Here is a 22,402-nt window from a genome sequence, read left to right as displayed (position 1 = left end):
AGGAGAAGGAGAAGGAGAAGGAGAAGGAGAAGAAATAATGATGATGTGGCTATAGTTATTGTGGGCTATGCTCTTCTCTTGGAAGGCATCTGCTATCTGAAGAGCTATCTAGTCCAGGTTCAATTTAAATTACATTAACAAAAACAGAGCAGGAGGAGCTTTAAGCTGCTGATTAACAGGAAAAACAATAAAAAATGCAAATGAAGAAACAAGCATTCTGGTCATATGCAGAGATGTCCTCAGTTTTATTTAATTTCATTATATTAAACTCCACATTTGGGTCTCTGCATATAAATTAGCATACAAAAATGCTTAAATAGGATGGGTGGGGTTGGGAAAAAAGTGGTCCTCTTACAAGAAACGTGGCAGGGCTTTTCTCCTCTAATGTCGTATCAGCTGGTAGCATGTGCTTTGTCTTTCTGCCTCTACCCTCCCACAGCTTAAAAACCCAGGAAGGTAATTAATCTTAGATTATGGTTTCTTTCTAATTAAGGAAAACACAAAGGAAACTTAACTGTGCTGTTGCTCTTTGCACCTCTCATAAAGAGGTTTTCAGGTCAGGCTCAAAAAGAGTGAGGGATATTTTTCTGCTGTTGACATGAGAATGCACAGCATTAAGTCACATTGTCAAATCCACAGTCCACTTTTAAAATTATTGGGATGCATTACCAGAAATTGGTATAGCTGTGATGGAAGAAAAGGCCAAAATTGTGACAGAAAATAATTATAAACATTATAAACATCATCACTATTATTTCCCCAATCACCTCCTCGGTATTACTATCATTAGGAGATGTTTCATATGCCTATATTGTACCATGGATATTTAAAGTTGCTGTTTGTATGCCACCATTAATTTAATGGAATTAGTGACATATAAATTAAGTATCAGTACTATTGCTGATAGTGCTATCATCACCACCACCATCATCATCAGAACCAGTTTGATGTAATGGTTAAGATGTTGGCCTAGAAACTAGGAGAGTATAAGTCCTTAGGTAGGAAAGCTGGCTGAGTGATTTCATAAAATAATCCTGCCCAGACTTATAATTTACAATTCCATAAGTCTTGATTAAGAAAACAAGAGGCAAAAACACCTTGTAAAAAAATGTCCCACTTCTGGAAGCTCAGCTACTCTAGCAAGGAGAGGCAAACATTTTGAGATATCATATAAATGAATAAATTTAACTAGAAGCAAAAAGCATACATAAATCTTTGGAAATATATAGTCAATTTAATTTGCCACCTGATATATTTTTAATAGTTTACAATAAGACTGGAAAATGCAGATTGTTACACAATCTGAAACCCAGGTGCTTTTAAATGGTTTCTATTTTTTTTGTTAATTGGAATTGATTTGACATTTTCAAATATTAATAAGCTGAATAATCTATTTTGGAAAAATCATACAGATAGTCCTTGATTTACAACCACAATTAGGACCAGAATTTCCATTGCTAAGCAAGGCAGTTGCTAAGTGAGTCACAGGCAATTCTACAACCTTTTTTGCTATGGAGGTTAATTAAATCACGGCAGTTATTAAGTGAGTCAGATGGTTGTTAAGCAAATCCATCTTCCCCCATTGACCTGGCTTGCCAGAAGCTTTTTGGGAAGGTCACAAACGGCAGTCAATACTGCAATTGTTGTAAATACATGCTGGTTGCTAAGCAACCAGATTTTGATCATGTGACTGTGGGAATTTTGTGATGTCAAGGATCGATTGTAAGTCAATTTTTTTCAGTGCTGTTGTAACTGAAATAGTTGGTCAAATGATCACTAAACAAATGATTGTAAGACAAGGATTACCTGTAGTGTCTTCATTCATATACACAGTATCATAAATGAATTGGGATTCTGTATACATTTTCCTTCCTGGGCTTTTTTATTTTGATAAGGAAAAAGATCAGAGGAACTGGGCAAATCCTAACATTATACATAGATGCTTAACTTTCCTGCAGGTTCCTTCCCATATAGGTCGGACATGTTTGTTTGTTCTCTTTGAGATGATCGACCCTACTAATATCTGTACAGCCTTCTGTATTTTTTTTAATACATAAATCTGCTTTCTCCAATGTTGTTCAAATGCATAAATGTTTACTGCCTTAGAAAAGTTGTGATGACTGCAGAGTTAGCCTATATAACAATCAGGCTAGTCTTGCAAATAATGTTTGGTTTATTTTGTTTGATGGTTATCAGTTTGAGGAAGTATCCCAAGCACAAATTCTCAAAAGTAGTCTAGGTAAACGCCTACTTGGTGGAAAGAAAACTAAGAAACTGAAGGTAGAATGTGATGAAGTATTAGTCTAAACTGCATTTTGGTTTGGATTGTAAAGCAAAAAATACTAATGAAAATATTTGGAGGTGATAAGTGATAAGTGAGGAGGCATAGCAAAACTCTTGAGGGCTACTATGATGGCTTCATCTCCAGAGAAACAGTAGAATACAAATCAATAAACCAGTCTCTTAAATGCCATAACAACTGCTCTGCTAGATTAGACCAAACTGGGAATGAGAAGTCTGTATTTTGTACTTTGAAACTAGAAAGCTGAACTCTTGCTTGGAAATTAAAGCATGTACAATAAGTACAAGGGAAAGTCTCATGTGAAATGTCAAAGTTCATTCAAAGTGTCCAACTCTGAACAATACACATATTTGTTGCTGTTCACTGACAGAAAAAAATGAAACTCTAGCAATTACCAATCAGAATATAACATAAATATAGAGTACTGTTTTTTAATATTTTTCACAAATAAAATATTGCAACCACAGCTCAAGTTCCTATTATTGTAGCAATAAAAGAACTTCAAAGTAAATAAAGAGTAAATGAATAAACAAAGAGTAAATGTACTGCCAGTATTATCTCAGTGGAAAGGCTCACACACCCAGACAGAGATTTATTTATTTTTTCCTGGAGAATGTATGTGTCTGGCAATATATTTCAAGATGTGATATTCTTTCCAGCCAGATTATCATGAGTGTTAAAAATAAAATGAATTTGCGAGAGCCTTTCATTATTTAAAGCACAATTATTTGTGGATTGCCTGCTATCCTGTACTTCTCAGGATAACACAAAGTGAAAAAATTCTGAGCGTGGAGGGGGGAGAGCAGATCACATTTATACCTTTAATTAAAAAACTTTGGGCAGTGGTGGAAAATGAAATTCAAATTTGGGAAAGCTGTTAAAAATATAAGTTTTTTTAAAAAAAAAAACCAATATAATTATTCTAGTATTATGTTGTAATGCTTCCATTGATGTTTTCTTAGGGCATTTTCACCTAACAAATGCCCACAAACACCTCTTGTCTTGCAGTAACGAAAATCTCCTCACGTCTACTTCATATAAAATAAACAAATTACCGTAGTACAAAGTACACAAGCCCAGCTCATACTGTATTTCCAGTGCAGCTGGCTGACTGAAGCTAAAGAATTCTGAGCTGATATGAAAAACACCATCATTTTTATATATAAAATCCACTGCGGACTACTAAAATGAATAAGTAGCAATGAGGACCTTTTGAAAGCTGGAACATTTGTATGACTGTGGCACCTGGAGGGAATGGGACTTATATTTTGTTCAATTTAAGCAGGAAACATCAGGAACAAGTGAAGCTCTAGTGATGGAAATGAGATAAATCTTAATCCAGGATCTGGAAAACGGAGTGAGGTAAAAGATAAAACTTTTGTTCACATGTTCCTCACAGTAGTGATGCAACTTCCCCATCTCACCCCCCCACCCCAATTTCTAAGAAACTAAAGCAGGGCTGGAAGTTTTTAAGAAGAGACTGGACAGCCGTTTGTCTGAAATGGTGTAGGGTTCCTGCCTGGGCAGGGGGTTGGACTCGATGACCTCCAAGGTCCCTTCCAACTTTATTATTATTATTATTAGGGCCCACAAAAAGCTAGCCAACATCATAAAAGTACACAAGTCAAGAATTGGTTCTAAAAAATGTGAAGTTTTCATCTGGAGGTAAAGTAGATGCTGTAATTATCTATAGTCATGAATTACTGAATTGCATAAATAGTTTTGAAGAGTAACTTGCAGATAGGGAATGTGATTGGATTTCAGAAAAACCTTAATATGTTGTTTTCCAACCAGTTCTGATGTGGACTGATCTCCTTGACATCAGCTCTTTGCCTGGAGAACAAACTGTGCATAGAGCATGTATAAGCCATGCTAAACTAAAGTGGAAGGACCCTTTCAAAAATTAACATTAGGAGTGCAAAATACAATCTTTACTTTACCATATTTTTTTACAAAATTTTTTAACAATTTATTAGTATGATGGTCTCTAATGCTAGACAAGATATTAATCAAGGAAGGAAAGATAAGTTGAGGAATTGCAATTTGCCAAAGAAATGGTTCTTTGACTTCACCTTTGGGAAGGCATCTCCCAGATATTTGGACAGTACCCACTCTTCTGAGGTTTTGGAAATCTCTTAAAACCCAGTTCTGTTTCTAGGCTCATATGGATGTGACTCATTGGGCAAGCTTCAGATTTATTTCTTATTTTTTTGTATTGTTCATTGTTCTAGTTCTGGGCAGCTTGTATTTGCAGGTTTAATTGTTTACTGCTTCTGGGTTTTGTAAACCATCCAGAATTTTCTACAGTGGACAGCTATATTGAATTAGATTAATTGAAATGAGATCTTATTACTAAGCCCTAATTTATAACCTACTTTTGAAAAAAGGGAAAAAGAAGTGTCCCAAAACAGTCAGAGATGATCTAGATTATTTGCACTGGTTCAAATCCATGTATATTAATGTTGTGGAAACAGAACTGATCTCTGTTCACCTTGACGAATAGCATGCTTGTAATAGAAGGAATACCTCCATGTGGGATCTCTCAATCAAAATAGACAACATGGAGTCCTCCATTATTTTTCACCTACAGCTCCCATTTGTCATTGTCATTTCTCAAGGATGTTGTGAATATTTTAGCAGCTACCCTACTTTCTGTGATTGCAAAAATTGCATCTTGCAACATTTTCACAGAAAATCAGTGGTCCTAATATTAAACTTGTGTTCCACGTAAGCCAGGCATATAATTGACTTTATTAGGTGATGAACATTTGAATTTAGAAATCAGCAAGAAAGTACAAGGCAAAGAAAAAAATGTTGACTTTGAAAATGGTAATTCAGCATCAGAGAAGAGAATGCTAGGGGTGAATAGCATTGGTCCCAATCAACATACTTTTTGCTTACTCTATAACCTGTGATTAGCTAGCAGTCCAAGCTGCTAGAAACTCCAAAAGACAATGAAGTTAAGATAAATTGTGCCTGGTTCTGGGGAGTTTTTCTTTGGATTCCTGTTTGCTTGAATAAGCAAAGCCTAGTAGACCAAGCACTAAGAAGGTTGTGCTTGAAACTTGTATGGTCTTCCTCTACCCATATATGTGTGCTTCCTCTAGTCTCTTCTAGAAGTTCTATTGAATGTCTGTTTTCATCCACGTGGTTTGTATCAATTGCATCCATATATAAGATGTTTTAAAGCCAAAAATCAATTGGTTGTATGAAAGGAAGATTGGAGAAAGGAAGACAACAGGGCTTGTAAATCAGTTTGACAGAACAAGGAAGAATCTGGAGATTTGTAGAAGCTTGAGAGTAGAATTAGATTTTTGATGTCAGAACTAGAGACACAGATGCAAGGCTTGTTATAAATCAAAACTATTTTAGAATACTGAGAGCAATTGTTTATTTTTCCTAGTTCTGAACCAAACAAAGTATTCAGCCTATTTATGAAAAATAGTTTATGGGTTATTAAAACTAAAAAAGGCAATATTAGAAACCCACAACTGCCATGAGCTGCTCAACACCCTTATACAATTAGAATGGTGATTTACACATAATTCCTAAATTTGTAAGACTTCCTTTACACAAAGCAAGTTTCTTAAACAGATTGAGATCACTTCCTTATTCTGTATGTGTGCTATCATGCTGATATATGGGATGATATATCATTTTTACATTATTTGTAATAGTTGCTTGATTATTATCACATGTCTGTAAAAATGGGAGGAAAAAACCCTTCAAATGTAAATTAGAGGACAGAACCATTCATCTATGAGACATATACTGGAATAACTTGCATATAAAGTATATCTAAGTCACTTCAAAACAGGAGGATTGTTAGACTTTAAACTTGCCAGCAGGTTACAACTACACCAGGATTTCTTCTAAGGCAATCAAAGATACTACTTGTAAAAAATATTGCATGAAAACAGTGCTATCAAAACATTGTTCTGAGAAATCTTTTTCTTAAAAAAATGTGTATGTATATTTTTGCAGTTCTGCAAATGTTAGAAGAATGCCGAAGGAATTGCAGACAGTGCTATGTGGCTAATTTGACACCCCCTAGTAAGTAAAGAAAGCAAGTAGTTCAATCTCTCAAGATGAAACTGTCAGCCCTAACTGCCTTTGCAAGTAGAAGTCTCAAAGTTGATTTGTTATGATCTTTGGTTAAGAATATTTCATTATTAATCAAAAAAATTCAGCTTAATAGAGTACTTGAGAATGCTATATCCTGCGGATGAAAATAAGATTGGCCAGGTAGACTAGCCAGGTTCATATGATGCTGTATATCCTGCTCCTCACAGTAACCAACTAGATACTAAATAAGACAGTAAAAGAACTTGAAGGCAACTGTGGATGTTTAAGTTAGCTTCACTCAATAAATCTAATTACATTATCCAGTTAACTATACTCCATGTCTGTCACCAAAACCTTTCTTCATTATAGCATCAGCGGGGTTTCTAGTAATAGACCTAAAATTTACTGTGCATTTCATAAAGCAGGCCAGTATAAACTATTAAACGCTCTTCAAAAGTCAGTGAATACAATAACTGTTTATTTTCTTGGTTCTCTTTTCCATGGATTGTCTGCTGGTGAAAATTTGGTCACAGCTTGGGTAGAAACAACTCTATTTTCTAGTTGCCTGTTCCCAATCATAGCTAGAAAGTTTATGTCTCAGTAACTATTAACTTTCATCAAAACTTGAGAATTATTTAATCAAAACAGTGACAATTGCTCATGTTTATACAGAAGGGCTCTTCTCTGAGCATTAAGTGAGTCATAGCAATGAATTAGTCACTGAGTCTAGTTCAGAGGTGTCAAACTGCCAGCTCACAGGCTGGTTTCATCATACCCAAGCCACACCCACCCCATTGCTGGCAATGCAAAAAGAGTCGCGATACGTCGCAACACGTCATGTGACGTGGCGAGTTTGACACCTGTGGTCTAGTTGATCTTCATCAATTTTGAATTCCTCAGCTGTTATTCCAGCCATTCCAGGTGCTTTGTGATTTTTCAGCTGCTTTATTACTATTTTTACTTCATGTCAACTTTCAAGGTGCAATTTTCTGAGGCTGGATAAACAGTGGATCTACTGGTAATCCCCACAGTTCTCCATGATTGCAGTTACTAGAAGATTTATCTCCATCTTTGAAGTCATGTGAAGATTATATAAATATTCTATCATCATTATAAATAGCATTGGTTATTGACACTTAGGCATCTGAGACAGGCAAAGAGCATGTGGTGTTTGCTTAGTCTTTTCCACTTTCAGCCACACTGTTTCAGTGTGTCTCATGATCTGCTTTTGGCCTATGGCAAATCACATGGTTGAATTGTCTATATTGAGCATTATCAACAAGCCTGGCTTATTTACCTTGGTTTATCAAGTCTGTGGACCAGATGGAGCACTAACTCCACCTGCAGGGAAAAGAATAGAATAGAATAGAATAGAATAGAATAGAATAGAATAGAATAGAATAGAACTGGAAGGGACCTTGGAGGTCTTCTAGTCCAGCTCCCTGCTTAAGCAGGAGAACCTATACAATCTCAGACAGGTGAATGTCTAGTCTCTTCTTGAAAATCTCCAGTGATGGAGCTCCCACGATTTCTGGGGGTAAGCTGTTCCACTGATTGATTGTCCTCACTATCAGGAAGTTTCTCCTTAATTCCAGGTTGCTTCTCTCTTTGATCAGTTTCCAACCATTGTTTCTCATCCTATAGCTGATCTCAAGTCTCCCCACCCCCAAGGAAAATAAACTTATATACTGCTTCATAGAGCTTTACAGCCCTCTCTAAATGGTTTACAGAGTCAGCAAATTGTCCCCAACAATCTGCTTCCTCATTTTACCCACCTCAGAAGGACAGAAGGCTGAGTCAGCCTTAAACCTCTCAGAATCAAACTCCTGTAGTGAGCAGTGAGTTAGCCTGCAATATTGCATTCTAACCACTGTGCCACCATGGCTCTTTTTAGATCAGGGTTGAAATGAGGGGTCCTTGATGATGATGTCACTTAGTTTGGGTAATGAAACATCTGCAAGAAAACAACCAAGCTCAGAGAGCACCAAGAACCTTTCAATCGCAAGTCCAGATAAAGGAGGAGGGTTAGTTCCCCCTGTTAAAGTACTGCAAAACTGTACATGTTTTCATGGAAATGGACAAATCAAACACAGAAAATAAAAACTAATTTACTATGAACTCAACTAACCCTGTGCTACATATATTCTGCTCTACTGGAATGCAGCCACTAATTTTTTTATTTGAATTAAATATACCATAGGAATCCACTCATAGGGTTGGAATGAGTCACTTAAGCCATCAGATCCAATTCTGTAGTTTGCATTCTTAATTTTAACTTTCTAAGTACCCCCACTCCGCCCCCACTAAGCAGTTTACAGAGTCAGCCTATTGCCCCCAACAATCTAGGTCCTCATTTTACCAACCTCAGAAAGATAGAAGGCTGAGTCAACTCTGAGTCAGTCAGGATTGAACTGCTGGCAGTCGGCTGAGTTAGCCTGCAATTCTGCATCCAACCACTGTGCTATCGGGGCTATAGTGAGGAAGACCTCCCTATCTCCCTTGGTAATTGGTTCAGTTATCAATTTTACCTGTTCTCTTAAGGTGCAGAGAAAGTTTTTAAAGCTATTAAGGATCCTACAATGTAATATAATAAGTTTATATAGCCACCCATCTCATATACATGTCTTTGGTGGCTAATGATTACTAACAAAATAAAACAAAATAAAACAACAATCTTTTTTTTTTTTTAAAAAAGATAGCATAGAGTAACTGCCAATAGCAGTCACAATGTTCCACATTCAAATCATGAAACAGGCTTACCCACACTATTAGGATCCCAGATTAGATGGCTAACCCAGATTTGTAATGTCTTGTAAAAGACCAGTAGGTCCGGGACAAGTCTAATTCCAGGGGAGATGATATTCCAGAAGACAGGTAGGAAGGCAGAAAGGCTTTTTTCTTGAGTCCCACTCCATGACATTTTCTCACAGACAAGACCTGGTGCATGCCTCTCCAGCTGGATCTAACACTATGGATAGTCACCAGTGGGGGGAGACGGTCCCATCAGTAACTTGGCCTCAAGCCATGAAAAGCTCTAAAGGCAACCACCATCAATTTATTAGCTTAATCCTTGTGTTCATGTAATTGCTTGTGGAATTATTTCATTTTCAATCAGAATATAACACAGAACAATCAAGGATATCACTTATCTTCTCTACTGCTTAATTTGGTATTAGAACCCTTGGTATGGCTATTAAGACAAACATGAAATTAATTTCTTAACTGAAATTATGGAGATATCACTTTTAATTCTCCTGATAACTTTGGGCTTATTTGTTCACCTCAACTGTGCACAGGAATGGAAATTAAGTTGATTAGTGACCATTGTTAGATTAATTTTAAAGTTACTATTTAACAGCAAGTTCTTGGTTCTAACTTGTATATCAGTAGGAATTTGATTACTTTTCCAGCACCAAAGGCTGTCAGACATATCTGGATCTTATTGGGCAAAAAATTCAAGTTGATTCTTTGTTTTCATGAGAAACTGAATTGTGGAGCAATTTTTATTTAAAAATGGCTGGTATTACTTTTTTATTTGGAAAACATGGGCTCACAGTGAGATAATTATACATAACTAAGTCTTACATAATGATAACTTTAAAATGTTTGAGATTTTACAAAAGGAGTGTAATTTACTTCAAAGGCTAAATGGCAATACATACAGCTGAAATATACATACATGTATACATTGTTTGACTCAATACGCTCGTGGCCTCTGAAATTCCAGGGGCCTTGAGTCTATTACAGAAGTACTTTACAGGGACGAAGTTATTAATTTATTATCACAAAAAATTACAAAATGATGATAAAAATAAGACAAAATAAAAATGGGACAATATATAAGAAATTTGGAATAAATGAACCATAGACTCTTACACTGCGTAATCAGTGGCTTGGGGGTTAAAGGAATGTTAGATGTTTTTTCTGACTTCAAAACTATTAACTGGAAAAAAATATCTAGGAACTATTGGGCTCCTCGGAGAATGTTTAGGAAAAGTTGGTTCTTATCCTTTCTATGCTGAGATATAATAAATTTAAATAAACTTTGGTAGATAAATTGTGGGCATGCCCAGTTATAATTCTTTATTTGTTAGCTATTACAACTATGGTTAACCAGGTTCTTGGAAGGCAGACGAAGTTTTAGAAAGTTCAACTTTTACTTTTGCAATTTAGTGAATCTTTTCACTTATGAAAAACTTGAATATGCTGGCTAGTGTTGTGCAGTGAAATTATGGGTATTCTGGACAGACCATGTCACTTCAAAGCAGGGTTATCTTTCTTAACACACACACACACACACACACACACANAGAGAGAGAGAGAGAGAGAGAGAGAGAGAGAGAGAGAGAGAGAGAGAGAGAGAAACTTTATATCTGGTTGGACAATATTTGATATACAGAGGTCATATTTAATACTTTGGGAGACGCAAAGTGAATCAGGGCCAAGTTTCCCTTTATAAACATTGTTAAAGCTATTTTAATCTCAAAATGTGGAGAAACCACAAGCTGCCAGGTTTTAGCAAACATGCCACTGAAATTCAGCAGTGCAGTTGAGGGATAGCCATCTGGGGCACCTGTGGGGAAGTGGGAATATATATATAAAAAAATGTCAAGATGACATTGCATGTCTGTACCTTTTTGACCTCCTGGTTCCTGCATTGCAAACATCCCTGGGAGCCACAAAAGTAGTTTGGGGGATTCCAAGCAGGCCTGGGAACTCTAGTAACCCATTCCTATCCTATAGGTAAAGGAGTCTATTTTTTCCCCATTAATGGTTCCTATAAGCACATCAGCACAAGTCATTCTAGTGATCTCAATCAAATTGCATTGTTTTCTATGGCAAATGTTGGTCTATAGTTGTTTCTATGCCATTTGAATATTATCTAGTCTTTCATAAGTCACTTATATAAACTTGGCTCTCATTAAATTTTGGTATAGTATATTCAGGAGTGTCGGTGGGCTTTATCAGAAAAGCAAAACATCTCTTCCAATGATGTTTCTTTTATCTTTTCCCCACTGCAGAGTTGAAACATTCCTTCCCTCTTTCAGTCATCCTAAAATTATATCAGTATGAAATTTGCTTTCCTAATTTTTGGTCCCTAACCTGTTTATTTTTGGTCCCTAACCTGTTTATAACACTCTATTTCAAAATACTAAAGTCATTAACTTCCCTCCAAGTTACGGATGACAAAGCATAATGGTTTTACAAATCCTGAGATTACTTTTGAACATTATTGGTATAAAAAGGAAAATCACAGCTGATCACATTAAGATCAGAACAGCTAAATACAACTTAAGGTTTGCAATAGTGGTGAATATCTGTAGCTCGGGTGTAGGATGAGAATGAAGGTTTGTTCTCTGAGCTTGTGGGTTGGTTTCTGAACATTTCGTTACCAGGCTAGATAACATCTTCAGCAGAGTTTAGGGGATGTCAGTGTTCTTCTTTTTTTAAGGGTTTCAGGTGTGGGTGTGTCAAGTGAGGGTCTATGATGATTTTTGTGACTGACCTACAACCAGCCTACGAACTCCTCAGAATCCAAATCAACAGCACAACCAACCCAGAGACAGCACAGACCCTCAACCAACCCATGCAAGCCCCCTCTCCCACCAGCAGTTCACCTCCCAATGACCCTTACCTGATGTAACCTGCCCATCACAACAACCATCACAAGACTCACTGATGACTCGCACCTGATCCATCACAAGACCTATCACAGACCCTCACTTGACTCCCCACACTTGAAACTCTTATAAACAGAAGAATACCGAAATCCCCTAAACTCTGCTGAAGATGTTATCTAGCCTGGTAACGAAATGTTCAGAAACCAACCCACAAGGTCGGAGAATGAACCTTCACTTAAGGTTGCCTCACTCTTACTTGGAAATGAGATGAAGAATACCTTGGGGGCATTCAAAGGTAGTGTTTGAAGTAGACCTTGCCTGGTGCCCCATGATACCAACACCAAGAGTTGGGTTCAGGAAACTTTGTTCCAAATCTCCCTGAAGAGAGAGGATAACAGGACCAAGGAAACAAGTATCTACTGTACATCTGAAAACTCTCTCTGTGCCTCTTCTAAGTGGATGGACTACTGGATGCAGGTCCAGTGTCTTGCATGCATGAGGCTCCCCTTTTCCTTCTTCCTTCTCCACCATCAACCCAACCACCTTTTAACTGTTAGCAAAAAGAAAGTCAAAATATGTGATCCTATTTGGGAAATTGTAAGAAAGAAGAGGGTTTTAAGAGATATGGGATGTACTGAGAAAATAGAAGACCACCAAGAATTCAGACCATATGACTACTGGTAAAGGGATGGAGTACCCAAAAATGTATGAAACGTTACATGACTGGGGGGGGGTTTTGTTGCCTAGGACCTCCTCAACTTCTACAGCAGCCCAGCCTTCCTCAGTTCTCTTAAGCACCATTATTTGTCTTAGCTGTGACAACAAACTGCTGTGATTTCTATCTGAGAACAACACTCCTTGTCTGATATAACTATTTTCCCCAAACAATAGTAACAAAAGAAGTAGCTTACCCCTCACATTTTGGTGAATTTGGAGGCGTACTTGTTGGATCGTCCTCAAGGATGGTCCTGAAATGTATTGGAAACATGCCTCCTATAACGTGCATGGCTTCCTCAGCTTCTACATAGCCACGTAAATCAAATTTCCCCAGCAGTCGGCATTCTTCCTCCGGCTTCTTTGGAGGATCTGAATCTGCTTTTCCTGGAGTGGGCACATGCTCCAATATGAAGAGAAACAATCCTATGTACAATAGCCACAATTTTCGACAGGCCATTTTAACTCCGAGCTGCTGGAAGAAAATAATAGCTGTTTTGAAAAATTTTTGGTCTCCGAAAATACTCCGAGAGAGTACAAATACTGAGCGGTCGGATATTTCCTTGTCCACTTAAGAGGTTCCTGTCTCTTCAACTAAGAAGAAACGACGTGTCGACAGTTCTACGTCTGAGTACCGACTTCTTGACTTCCCTGTCCTTTTTCGGGTAAAGAAGAGTTTCCCTTTTCTTTTGTACGGAAGAAAAGTCCTTTATTTTATTCAAAATTAAGTCATTTGTACTATATCATGTGTTTTTGATCTCCTGCAAATAAGTGTGTGTATGGATTGTGATTTCTGTTGTTTATATATAAATATTTGTGTTTGGATGTTGATCATTAATAATATGGAATATAATAATCATTAATTTATATATATCATCCTTTTGAGGAATCACACAAAAATATTGCTGGTAAGGTCAAGAATCCAGCAATAATGGATTTATCCAATAATGGATAAACTAATCCAGCATCTTGGTCTCATCTATCATGAAGACAATTGTCTCCCCTTTATTCATAATGCTTAAGCTTCAACAAAAGTTACATGCCTGGATTGCCTCAATCCGTATTTTGGTAGCTGTCATTTAGTGCCATATATTGGTTTAAGTATGGATAAGGCTATTGATAAATTTGTCTATGACAATGTATTGCACTATTTATTATTAAGTTAAAACTCACCTTTCATTCAGGAGTTCAAAGTTGGGTACACAGTGCTTCCCTTTTTTGTTTTTCTCTCACCTCTGGAATTAGGGGATGGACTGAAGTACAATGCCAGGTCCAAGTAACCCAGTTAACGTCTGAAGCTGGGGCTGGACCAAAAGCTGGGTTCTGACTGTAGTTTTCTAGCCAATCATGCCATTCTTTATAGTAGGGTGTCCAACTTGGCAAATTTAAGACTTGTGGACTAATTTCCAGAATTCCTCAACTGGCATGCTTTATAGGATATTGGATTTCATTTTGCTTCACTTTCTGGAGTAATGTTGAATGTCAAGAGAATATTCAGAATTCCAAGAAATTGGAACAATGTTAGAGAATGGCACTGATGTGTTGATTAGAAGACAGTCCACTAAGCCTGAAGAAGGGAAATTGAAGGAATTAGATATGTTTCGCCTTGAGAAAAGATGACTGCAGAGGATTTGGCAGCATTTTTCGAAAAGCTAAAAAGTTGCAGAAGGTCAAGAGAAGGTTCCTTGTTGTTCTAGATGCAGGACATGGAATACTGTAATAAATTTAAGTTACAGGAAGGCAGATTTGATTAATACAGTAGGGGGGGAAAAGAACCGTTCAATAGTTCAATTACTCAGATGCCTGCTGGTTCACTTCCCCCACCCCTTTCACTGCAGGGGACGATTTATTATCCAAAAGTAACAATTAAATTTTAACAAAATTGAGGCTACCTACTTATTTTCTAGGATGCGTTAATATGGATTCTTCCACAGAGCAAAATCTTGGGCTGCTGGCCTAATTGTTCCTTCCAACTCTATGATCCTATCAGAATAGATGGGACATGACTGACATTTCTAAAAAAAATATGATATGGAGAAATTACATACAGAAATATGTTTTATTCCTTCTCATGATTGTAGAATTGATGTTGAATGATTGGAAGAAAATGCTTCTTCCCATAATGTGCAGTTAACACGTGAAATTTGCTGTGTGAAGGGATGCAGGAATCTTCACATTTTTTAATCCATCCACAAACTAAAATTTGGTTTCTATGAAACCTAAGGCAAACATTTTCCCTGTCTGGTTGTGTCGGACTCTAAGGCATGGTGCTTATCTCTGTTTCTTGGCTGAGGGAGCCAGAATTGTCTGAAGACATTTCCATGGTCATATGGCCAGCATGGCTATACATTGAGGCACATGGAACACTGTTTACCTTCCCACCAAAGTGGCAGCTATTTATCTACTTTCATTTGCCTGTTTTCAAACTGCTAGGTTGGCAGAGGCAAGTAATGGGCCTTCACCCTATTGCCCAGTGCTCAGGTCTTGAACCCTGGCTATCAGCTCTCCAGCTGACAAGCTCAGCATCTTTAACTTTAACTGCATCTTCTGTCTAATTTTCAAGTTGATGATTGTTGGGACATTTGCTCATTGCTGCTACTAGAGGCACAACTGATGGCAGCTTATTTATCAGCTGTCTGATCAGCTAGGTGAGGCTTTTTCCTCTACATTTCAATGGATAGTTCTATATTTTAATCAATGGTTATGTGTTTGTGAGGAAAAAAAATCCTTAGGCTAACCTACCTGGCTGGGTTGTTGTGAGGTAGAAAAGGTATTGCACTTCCATGCTACTCGAGCATCCTTCGGGTAAATGTTTGTTTAAAAAGTGATGCAAACATTGTATGACTTGCCACTACTTGTCTTTACCTTTTAGCAACATGAAACACCTGAACCCAGAGAGTTACAAAAGCCAGAGCAAAGCATCAGGGGATTCAGCTGGCAAAGACAGAAACCTGGGCTTATTGCTCAGCATAGTTTTGATTCTACCTGAAAGGAATGTTCTTTAGAATTACTATCTGCTTTACTTCTTTTAAAGCAATGTTTTTCAATCTTGGCAACTTTAAGATGTGTGGACTTCAACTCCCAGAATTCCCAAACCAACATGCCATCTGGAGAATTCTGGGATTTGAAGTCCACACATCTTAAAGTTGCTAAGGTTGAAAAACACTATTTCAGAGGAATGGGATAAGAGGATATAACCCTTTTCCCCAGATGAGTACCCTTCAGATTTGCTTAAAACTGCAGCTCCTAGAATTCCCAGTCACCATGCTATGAATTCTGGGAACTGTAGTGCTTGCACACCTGGAGGACACAAGAGGGAGAAAGCAGCAAAATCTAGCCCATGTGGATGCTATGGACCTATAGACAACCTGAACCAATTCACCAAGAAAGCAGTATAAACAACAGATTGCTTCATAATGTAATATTGCATTCTATCAGAATTCTCTTAGAAACCCAAAGCAGATCAGCTCAATAAGAGACTAAGAGACAATGACTTCTTCTGAAACAGGATCTGCTCACATTGTGTTCAGCCTTCTGTCCACCCTATTAGTCTCTAGGTTGAATTACTAAATGACACTGCATTGTGCAACATTTGAAGAGTCTCATGATTTCGGACTATGCTATTTTATTGAATTCAGTGGCACCTGCTGCAAGATCATTATGAATCTTCATTCTTGAAAATCCTTTTAGGATGGCAGAAAAAAGCTAGACTAGGTATATACATTGTGCTAGGTCCTGATCTAGTTTTATTTTTAAGTTGTTGCATAAACAATTGGCTGGACCACCCAATCTGATCTTCCTGGAATATGCAATAATATTTAATTTCACATATTAAGAATGAGTGTGGGAATTGATGGCTCTTCTGCCATCAGCTTTGCCAATGTGATCCCATTTTTTTAATTTGAATGTGTGGAAAGTGAAAGTTAAATTTTCAGGTAAAAATCATAAAGATAAGGAGATTTCAGTGTATGACTACTGTACTTTTAGGACATATCTATCATACATATATCATTCCTTTTAATTCAGATCTCATGTAAGGAATGCCAAAAGGCTTGCAGCTAAAATATAGCAGCTAGGATGAAATCATCAGTTGTGACGTATTTATATGAATCCGCACTTTTATAAAAGAGCAAGTGTGTTTATAAAGATCTAAGAAAGCAAGAAAGATAATTGAGGATATATTTAATTAGTACAGAATGCCCAACTTCAGGATAAAATCAAAATGGGATGGAGGAGAGATGGGATTAAGGAAAAAATATACTGCTTTCAAGATTGCCAGGTTTTCTGGCAACGATAATCAAACAACGAATCAGCGAACACCTAGAGGCAAAACAAAGTCATTACTAAAAGCCAACATGGGTTTGTCAAAAACAGATCATGCCAAACAAATCTTATTGCATTCTTTGACCAAGTGACAAAATTAGTGGATCAGAGGAATGCTGTGGATATAATTTACTTGGACTTCAGTAAGGCATTTTATAAAGTAGATCACAACCTACTACTCGATAAGATAGAAAAATGTGGGTTAGACAGCATCACCACCAGATGGATCCGTAGCTGGCTGACCGGCCATACTCAGCCTGTGGTCCTCAATGGAACCGCATCTACATGGAGGGAAGTGTGTAGTGGGGTGCCCCAGGGCTCTGTTCTGGGCCCAGTGCTCTTCAACATCTTCATCAACGATTTGGACGAGGGGATAGATGGGGAACTCATCAAATTTGCAGACGACACCAAGCTGGCAAGAGTAGCCAACACTCCAGAAGACAGGCTTAAGATACAGAAGGATCTGGACAGACTTGAACAATGGGTGCTATCCAATAAAATGAAATTCAATGCTGAAAAAAGTAAGGTTCTACATTTAGTCAAGAAAAACCAAATGTACAGGTATAGTATAGGGGGTACCTTGCTCAATAGTAGTAACTGTGAGAGGGACCTCGGAGTCCTAGTGCACAATCACTTAAATATGAGCCAGCAGTGTGCTGCAGCTGCCAAAAAGGCCAACACAGTGCTAGGCTGCATTAACAGGGGGACAGAATCAAGATCACGTGAAGTATTAATACAATGCCTTGTTAAGGCCACACTTGGAATACTGCATCCAGTTTTGGTCACCACGATGTAAAAAAGATGTTGAGACTCTAGAAAGAGTACAGAGAAGAGCAACAAAGATGATTAGGGGACTGGAGGCTAAAGCATATAAGGAACGGCTGCTGGAATGGGGTATGTCTAGTTTAATGAAGAGAAGGACGAGGGGGGACATGATAGCAGTGTTCCAATATCTTAGGGGCTGCCACAAAGAAGAGGGAGTCAAGCTATTTTTCAAAGTGCCTGAAGGCAGGACAAGAAGCAGTGGATGGAAACTAATCAAGGAGAGAAGCAACTTAGAACTAAGGAGAAACTTCCTGACAGTGAGAACAATTAACCAGTGGAACAACCTGCCTCCAGAAGTGGTGAATGCTCCAACACTGGAAGTTTTTAAGAAGAGACTGGACAGCCATTTGTCTGAAATGGTATAGGGTTTCCTTCCTAAGCAGGGGGTTGGACTAGATGACCTCCAAGGTCCCTTCCAACTTATTATTATTATTATTATTATTATTATTATTATTATTATTATTATTATTATTATTATTATTATTATTATTATTTACTATTATTGTTATTATTATTTCTTCCTAAGCAGTGAAAGTCTACTGCAGCGTTTGTTGAAACTCTTCCTTGAACATTTATCATTTACCTGGTTCACAAAACTATATTCATATTGTGGCTTACTGGTTTTAATATATTTTACTATCATAACTATAAAACACAAGGTTTGTGTTTTCTATGATACCAATTGTAATTTGCTCAATAAACTATGGCTAAAAGAAGCCATAATTAAGTATGGTTTGCAAAACAGATCACTGATTTGGTATGCCTATATTGTATGTGAGCGAGAACCAGTTGCATAAAATGGGGCTTTCTGAGAAAAAAATATCAGCATTTCTCTTTGCATTTATAATTCTGATAGCTGTGGTTGCCGCAAACTACCGTGTTTCCCCAAAAATAAGACCTGGTCTTTTTTTTTTTTCCCCTCCAAAAAAGGCACTAGGTCTTATTTTCAAGGAGTGTCTTTTCCACAGTCTCACTTCATGACAGTGGCACCAACAGCCACACCCAGCTATATGATAAAATGTCTTTCCGCCTGCAGATATTTCTTTGTCTAAGTGAATAGATCCTCTTGTGAATTCATAAGAGATTACAAATTAGCATAGGAATGAAGAATGAATTTTCACAATGGCAGAGTGTCAGAGAACAAAGATTTACCCTCAAGAATAATTTACTCAGAAGTGTTTTAAAAGTGGGATGAATAATGAAGTGATATCTAATATATCAACTACTTACCCATTTCCAAAGAGGAAAGAGATATCTATACAATTTGTGGTTGCTATTGTTCACTATATTTGGTGGACAGTAACAAAGCCACTGTAGATCTATTCTGTCCACTATGTAAATCGTAAGGGTCATAAGCTATTTCAAAATCTTTAATTATCTCTTTTTAATCTCTTACTTTAAAATCTTGATTTGGCTAGCTCCTCAAATAGAAGTCATTAAGGCTAAGGCATTGATAAGGGCTCAATCACAGATAGCATTAGATTATTTTGCTTAGTGCAATGATAGGAGGCTTATAGATACTATTTGTTGGCTAAACAGGAAAACAACATCAGTGAAAATAAAATACAAAGGGTTAAAACTTCATAAAACACCTCAAGGTGATAACTAGAGCAAACCACAGAAGAGTGAAGACTGCCTTCTTGTTCATTTTAAAGAAGATTTTCATGGGTTGGCCATTTATTTATTTATTTATGAAAATGTATATGGCCACCCAATTCAATTTCAGTAACTCTGGGTGGCATACAAAGATATTGTTTTATCTTTATGTTGCATTTTAATAAGCACCATTTTTTCCAAAAGAATGGATAAAGCTGGGTTTTGTGATTTGTTTGAGTGTTTAAAATTGAAATTAAATAATATTTGTCTGCTAGAGTTTCTGGTCAAGATCAGATCAAAATGAACTCCATTTCTATCTCATCAAGGACATGAAATAATACAAAAAGCATTGTTCAGTCAAGAAGAAATAGCATTGCAACCTGTCTGCAAAAACCTTGACTGGAACTCATGGACCTCAGGGTTATGACTTAGTCTTCTCTAAGTCAGCTGAATTTAGTTTGCTTTCAAAAATGAGTATAATTAATTATACAATTTCTTTTTCAACCAAAGAATTTAGCGATATTATGTAGCATTTTATGATGTTTCCTGTCACTAGGAGATTATTTAATAAGGATTTATTAAAGACTACAGCATGCTTTAGTTTCATTAGAAACCTTCATCACTGAACAGCTTTAATCTGCCAGTAACATAATTATTGACTTCAACAAAGGGGAATAATAGATTATTTAGTAAAGCATCTAAAGCTGCAGGAAAGACAAATTACTCAGGGGAGCCCTATATATCTTTAAAGAATCAATACCTGGACTTTTATAGATTATGAAACTATATCTTACTTCCTTGTTTCTCATTTTTTAAAATCTGAGCTTTGATAGAATATTCCTGGACACAACTCCTAAATAAATATCAGTTAGTGAGATTTGCTTCAGTAAGGATTCAGAATTAAGCCTTTGGGTGAGTGTGATTGATCACCTGCCCAGCTGATCTGATTTCATTTTTCAAAGTTTCAGTCCATTGTGTTAAAAATAATGTGGCTGCATTTGTCATAACATGTGAATTCAGTTAATCTTGACCTGTTTAACAAGCTTTTAGTTAAGCTAAATATGAAAGCACAAGTTATGTGATTCTAGTTTGGGAACATGGTGATCCAAAATACTGAGTCATAATATGGTTGATTTTAACTCAGCACATTGCATGAATCCAGGTTTATCCAATTAGACATAATAAAACAATCCATGGCTTTATATAATATGTGATCAGACTTAGTGTCCTTCAGAGTTAGCTATAATCCTATCTTTAGTTCTTTTGACAATATAGAAGTTCTACGTGTGAGGAGAAACAGATGAGTTTATTATATCTGAGTAATTTAGCGCTCTCTCTCCATCCGCTGGGCTATTTTAACCAGTTATCCCAACTTATCTCTAACCGGAAACAAGAAAGGACTAAGCACAAGTTAACTCACTTGTGGCTTTGTAAGACTGAGGTTACTCAATAACTAATCTAGTGTACTTTGGGAATTTGCTGAGGCAGCAACTGGTGAAGGAAGGAATCATTCTATTCAGAAAAAGTGTTGTTGCACTATTTAAGGACACAGTTATGCATATATTCTGAAGATAGCAAAGGGCATCTACATGGATATCAAAAGGCAAAACATTGACTGTGATTAAAAATCTGGTCCTTTCCCCCCCTAAAATATTGTAAATGTAATGCCTGTCAACTGGGCAAGGCGCTGAGCACTCAGGTGGGCTGCCATCTTGGTTGTTTTGATATTCCCCCAGATGTCCCAAAATAACACTCAATTATAATTCTGTATATTCAGGTGCAGAAAGGGATCCAGGTTTCTTTTTATTTATTAATCAAATTTATATAGCCACCTATCTCATAAAACGTGACTCTGGGCAGTATACAATAGTTCTCTTTAGCATTCTCCAAGCCTCAACTGGTTTATTACCTACATTCTTCCCTTGCCATTATGATGGATGTCCTGGTATTCTCTCCAATATCTAAACAGTTGTAGTTGTTTTTAAAGTTTGTAATCTGTTGAGGAAGAACCTGAGCAGTTCTTTATTCAACATGACAATGTTTGTGGGAATCATGCATGCTAGTTAGCTTTAATTCTGCAAAATGCCATTATTAATTTTATTCGTCCCATTTCTACAAAAGAGGATGTTGCTGATTCTGAGTTCTTCTAAAGCATTGTCAGAACTAGAATTAGGGTCTTAAGACTTTAAATTCAGCCACATAGTTTCTTCCTCCAGTAGCTGGTCCCAAATAGCAGATTAAAGTTATGCAGAAAAACAAACAAAAAGAAACAGTATAGTTTAAGAAACTTTTATTTCCTACATTTGCTTCAAGGAGAGATAATAGCATCCAAAAAGAGACACAAAAATGCAGCCTTTTCTCTGTATTAGCCTACTTGGATTCTTCACCCCACTGTTGACTGACAGAATGAAGCCAATCTATAAAAAGTTATATAGAATGAATTTGGAAGTGATTAAGAGCTGAAGTGACCGTTTCAAAGATGAGGTTCATTAACCAAACCAAACACCAAAAGAATCTATGTGAAATTCAAAATGACTTTAAAAACTACTCTAAAATATTTAATACTCCAGATCAGCAATTCAGTTGACACCTCAATTCAATGTTCCGGTTTATTTTTTGAAATAATAAACCAGAAGAAAGGCTAACCCTGTTTCTTCATGGCATACATTTAATTAAAGTATTATGCAATTTATGACAGGCTTCCCCTCATGACAACAAGACTATCTTGCCAGACATTAATCTCAGGGACTTTATGTGCAAGCTCATGTTTTTAATAGTATTTTTCAGTTGAGGATAAATTACAATATACCATCCAGAACTGATGTAGTGATCATTGAATTATTTGGCATTATTGGATAATATATGTGACATACTCAAAGCAATTTATCTTGCCTTAGTTTTATAAATAACTCAAGGTGATAAACATATCTAATACTCCTTTCTTCTTCCATTTCCC

General features: G+C 36.9%; 1 protein-coding gene across 1 annotated transcript in view; it reads right to left on the bottom strand.

Moving 5' to 3' along the window:
• LOC107288051 (vomeronasal type-2 receptor 1-like) overlaps nt 1-13,162 on the bottom strand; it is a 28,248-nt gene extending 15,086 nt beyond the window's left edge. The window contains exon 1 of the mRNA XM_015816627.1: nt 12,900-13,162. Coding sequence (XP_015672113.1) covers nt 12,900-13,162 — 263 coding nt within the window. The remainder of the gene's footprint in view (nt 1-12,899) is intronic.
• Between the last annotated feature and the right edge of the window lie 9,240 nt (nt 13,163-22,402).

The sequence above is a fragment of the Protobothrops mucrosquamatus genome, unplaced genomic scaffold (genome assembly GCF_001527695.2).
Source record: "Protobothrops mucrosquamatus isolate PMUCROS unplaced genomic scaffold, P.Mucros_1.0 scaffold470, whole genome shotgun sequence".
Lineage (NCBI taxonomy): Eukaryota > Metazoa > Chordata > Lepidosauria > Squamata > Viperidae > Protobothrops > Protobothrops mucrosquamatus.
This window is presented reverse-complemented; position numbering and strand designations above follow the sequence as displayed.